The sequence below is a fragment of the Natrix helvetica genome (genome assembly GCF_964273705.1).
Source record: "Natrix helvetica genome assembly, chromosome: 8".
Classification (NCBI taxonomy): Eukaryota; Metazoa; Chordata; class Lepidosauria; order Squamata; family Natricidae; genus Natrix; species Natrix helvetica.
In genome coordinates this window covers 4,797,743-4,802,901 of record NC_138559.1, presented here as the reverse complement: position 1 = coordinate 4,802,901, position 5,159 = coordinate 4,797,743, and the positions used below count along the sequence as shown (strand labels likewise).

Genomic DNA, 5,159 nt, shown 5'->3' with positions numbered 1-5,159 from the left:
GCTCTCCATACACCATATTTGTACCTTATCCATCACTTTCTTCTCCCTCTCTCCTCCTCCTCCCTACTTCCTTTCTTCCCTCTGTTGTCCTTCTCTTCTCTACTTCCCTTCCTCTCTCCTATCACTGGACATTTTTTAAGAAGAGACTTTACAGTGTCTTGTCTGAAATTAGTATAGGGTCTCCTGCTTGAGCAGGGGGGTTGGACTAGAAGACCTCTAAGGTCCCTTCCAGCTCTATTCGGATTGATTGATTGATATATGTGTTTTCTGCCTTAACTTATTTGTAAACAATAATAAAGGTGGGGTAAAAAAAATAAATCGAATTATTGGTAAACAATAACCATGGTGGGATAAAAAATAATTAAATGGCCCACACACAAAGACACACACACATTATCCAGAAAGCAGAGAATGAGGGAAATGATTGACTATTTTACCCCATCAATCTCTTGGGGCACAGAAAAGGAGACACATGAGAAAGCCAGAGAAATTTAGGTAAGGATAAAAAAATATTCAAAACAAAGCTACAGGATCAATAAGAGCAAAGAGATGCAGTGGCTCAGTGGCTAAGATGCTGACCTTCTCAATCAGAAAGGTCAGTAGTTTGGCGGTTCAAATCCCAAGGCTTATGGAATGCTATTACCTTCCCAGCAAAGGTGATTCCTATTTTTCTACTTGCATTTTTACGTGCTTTCGAACTGCTAGTTTGGCAGAAGCTGGGACAAGTAACAGGAGCTCACCCTGTTATGCAGCACTAGAGATTCAAACCGCCAAACTGCCAACTTTTCTGATTGACAAGATCAGCATTTTTATCCCCTGAGCCACCGCGTCCCATGAAATGTAAGGGGAAATTGCTACATAAAACAGGGGTTGCAAAACAGCAGAGGGTGAATCGAAATTGGCTGTTTTCTTGGAATATTTCAACCGATTCAGATTTGGTAGTCAGCCAGTTAAAGCAATGCCACCCTTTCTGTCGATCAGCAGCTGCATGATTAAACATGTGTTGATAGACTGAATTGATTTTGAGGCATTGGATTAGACTTAGACTTTAGAATAACTTGATTGTCACTTTGGATGTACACTAATGGGCATGCATTAAAATGACATTTCATTTCATTGAGCTCTCAAAGGATCACCACCTCCAATATACACTACATAAACATGATAAAATAAATAAATGCAAAATTATGCATTTACCCACATATATTATATGACACAGAGAAATAACACAGTCTAGTCCTAGTATATATCTAGGATATATACATGTACATTGAGAGAGAAACAAATCTTGCAAGTTTACCAGTGGGATGGCATAGGGAACAAAGCTGTTAACAGAATCTGGAAGTCCTGCTAGAAATACTTTGAAACCTACTCCCAGAGGGGGAGCAACAGAAACAGACCCTAAAGTTGGTGTGTGGGGTCTCTCAGCATATAGTGCTTATAAGCAGCATCCTGAATCACAAGAAGCGAGCTTCCTATAATCTTCTCCACTGTCCTCACCACTGTCTGTAGGGACTTTCTATCTGAGGCGCTGCTGCCACCAAACCAAACAGAGATGTAGTTTGTTAAAATGCTCTCAATTGTGCCTCTGTAAAAAGTGGCCAGGACAGGATGAGAAAGATGTGCTCATCTCATCCAACACAAGGAATGCAGACACTGGTTTGCACGCTTCACTAAGGATGATGTGTGGAGAGACATTGGATTCAGTTAGGCAACTAATGTTTAAGACATTAGTTAGATTTGGGTTTTGTCCCTGGGGAAGCCAGATGCCAGTCAATGACCATGCTGCCCATCTCCCTCCACACAGCCACAGGGCACCTGGGTGACAGCCTCCACAAGAAGAAACACACACGACCAACCTTCACAGGTCACCAGATCTTTGCCCTGGAGAAAACCTTTGAGCAGACCAAATACTTGGCTGGGCCTGAGCGGTCACGACTGGCATATTCCCTGGGCATGAGTGAATCCCAGGTAAAGGTGAGTTTTCCATACTCAAACTTTGGAGAACGAGGCAGGTAGACACTCAGGTAGGGCCAGGGATTGGTAAAGGTCAGCTTCATAGATAATCCACCTTCTGTTGTGGTCTGTTGGCCACTGGCCTCTCCAGCAGCTAAATTGGAGGAGGAAGAGGAGGCATGGGAGTCAGGGTCAGCATCAAGGCAACCTGAAAGCTCCGAGGGGGAAGAAGGAATGGAGCTGGCAAAGAGAGACAGAGGTGGAGCTTGGGCCGTCCGTCAGCCCGCAGATGGAAAGTCAACAGCCCTCAGGTCTGGAGGTGGCTGATGAGGAAGAGGAGGAACAGCTGGGTCCAGTGCCTGATGTGCCACTGTGCAGAAGGCAGAGGAGAGGAGAGCAGTGGAAATCTATGGGCCGGTCCTTGGGCTGGAAAAACCCCATCCCTGTGGACACTCCTGGTCCTGTCCCATTTGGAGAGGGTCAAGCAGGAGATGGCTCAACTTTCAAGATTTTGAGGTCTTGGCTACTCCCTGTTGGACCTTGTTCTTTCACCCTCTCTCTTTTTGCAAAAAATAAACGTGGCTACGGACTGCCTCTAAATTAATAATTAAAAACTGTTGCCCAGCTCAACAAGCCATTCAGACAGCCACCCCATTGGAGCACGTACATTCAATTTGTCTGGCTTGTCAGTGGGTTAATTGTGTGATTAAATCTTCATAAATATGAGCAGAATTTAATTGAGGCTTTCAAAGGGAAGGGAGGGGAAGAAGAGACTTCAAATAACACAGGTATCGCTGCATTAGAAAATGGCATCTTCTTCCACGTGAGAACAAGGAAAACATTTCAATTTTTTAAAAGAATTAAAGTCCATGGACCAGTGAAATGGAAAACATTTCTTGACACTTTTCTCCGATCCTCTAAAGGTTTTGAGTCAAGGGATCAAATCAATTAATTGTCTAGAGCAGAGGTATCAAACTCAATTTCATTGAGGCCTGCATCAGGGTTGTGTTTGACCTGGGGGGCGGGCATGGCCAAGGTTGGGCATGGCCCAGGAGTGGGTTCCTGCCAGCATTACTACCAGTTCGGTGCCTGAAACATTTTGCTCCGCGCACGTACACCGTTGCACTTTAAAAGGTCTGCGCATTCACACATCATTTAAAAAGGGTGGAAATTACATTTTTTTCAATGAAGATTGTTCTGCGCAGGTGCTGAATAGAAAATAAAGATGGCAGCGCCCAGGATAGAACCGGTACGGTCACGTGTCCAGCCGAGTTACTACCTATTCAGCCAAACCGGTCCAAACTGGTAGGAACCCACCTCTGGCATGGCCAGCTCAATGTCAGTTATGTCGGGGGCAGCTGTAGTGGCCGGCGAAAATAGGCTCCTGAGCTCTGTTTTTGGCTGCCATGCCTCCTGCAAACCTCTGCCAGCAAAAATGGAGCTTGAGAGAGCTGCGTGAAGCCCTCTTGAGCTCCGTTTTCGCTGGCAGAAGCACCATGGGCCGGTCATTGTTTCCTGGGTGGCACCATGGGGCTGCATCTGGCCCCCGGGCCTTGAGTTTGACACCTCTGGTCTAGAGCATGCAATCAGAGACTCACTCAAGGGTACTACATTTTGCCAGATCTTTGTGCTCCACGGAGAGTGGCAACCTGCAACAGGAAGTCTACTAAAGTTGTCTCCCCGAGAGCCACCGCTCTCATTCCTCCTTCTCTCTGACAACCCATTCCTCCTTTCTGTTCTCTGCCCCAAAGACAGTCTCTCTTCCCCAACAGTTGAACTAACTTCTGGTCAAGACTGGGGTCAAGGGGCTTAGATGTCTCAGGAGCTGTTACGTTGCCCATCCTTAGTTCAAGTCTAGGCCATGTTCTTATAAAACCCAAGGATCCCTGATGGCCTTTCCTCCTTCCCCCTCCTTCCCAGGTGTGGTTCCAGAACCGCCGCACCAAGTGGAGGAAGAAAAGTGCCCTGGAGCCTTCCTCCTCTTCCCCACAAGCAGGCGCTGGACCAGGCGAGCACACTGTCTCTGATGAGGATGATGAATACAACAAGCCCTTGGATCCAGATTCCGACGACGAGAAGATCCGTCTCCTGTTGCGCAAACACCGGTCCACCTTCTCCGTCCTGGGTCTAGGCTCCCACAGTGGCTGAGAAGGGGTGGGCTTGATGAGGGCCTGCAGCTTCCAGGGGCAGAAGCTGGATTCAGCAGGCTGGACTTGGGGGGGGGGGTGTCGATGGTGAGTGGGGGGAGGCCTCTCTCAAAAGTAGGGCACACAGGTTCCAGTTCTGGATTTGGTGCAGATGGGTATCTGCTATGGCTGTACACAAGTCTGGGGCAGGCAGCTGAAGAAAAAGCCAGCTAGTATCCAGCTTGCCCCTTGGACCTGGGGCTTGCCTGCAGCCTTGTGTTTGGAAAAGAGATGTGCTTTCATTTGTCACTGCATTAATAATAATAATAATAATAATAATAATAATAATAATAATAATAATAATAATAATACCAATAGTAATAGGGGCCTTGGGTGCAGTCCCAAAACAACTGGAACTCCACTTGAACACCATGGGCATTGACAAATTCTCCATCCGTCAATTGCAGAAAGCGGCTTTACGTGGAACAGCTTCAATCCTGTGACGATATCGGTAACACCATCAAACATCCAGATCTGCCTATCCCAGGTCCTGTGTAAGGACATGATAGGAAGACAAAAATACCAAACCCAGTCTGAACATCTGGCTGACTGTGCGATGAATAATAATCATAATAATACCAATAGATGAAATGTTTCAAAATGCAGAGCCCTCTCTGTGGGCACACACACCATCGCCAGCTGGTCTTCGTGGGTTCCAGAACTCCGGTAAAAGAACCAAAAAAGCCCCCCCCAAATGACTGCAAAATGCCTCCCAAGATTTACAGGGGTCACACAATGTGGACGTTACAGGTGTCGGCTCAAAGTTTCCTTTTAAAGCTTCTTCCTGATTCAAACTGAACTATGTTGGAAATTTTGCAGGGATTTGGGAGTGGGTTTTTTTTGGGGTGGGGAGGGAAGTTGGAAGAAAAGGGGGTCTTCTAGTTGAGTTATAATTTTATAATTCAACCACTATGTTTCATCCAACTACTTTTACAAGAGGTGCTAGATTGGTGTTTTCCATTTTGGTCCCTTAAAAAAATGTGCCAGCGAGTTAAAGTCCACATCTTTTCAAGGGAC

General features: G+C 46.2%; 1 protein-coding gene across 1 annotated transcript in view; it reads left to right on the top strand.

The window, feature by feature from the left end:
• The window catches only part of NKX6-3 (NK6 homeobox 3), a gene marked incomplete at both ends in the record, with an annotated part of 6,188 nt that extends 2,084 nt beyond the window's left edge, over positions 1–4,104 (top strand). Inside the window, 2 exons of the mRNA XM_081961394.1 lie at positions 1,808–1,977; positions 3,877–4,104. Coding sequence (XP_081817520.1) covers positions 1,808–1,977; positions 3,877–4,104 — 398 coding nt within the window. The remainder of the gene's footprint in view (positions 1–1,807; positions 1,978–3,876) is intronic.
• Between the last annotated feature and the right edge of the window lie 1,055 nt (positions 4,105–5,159).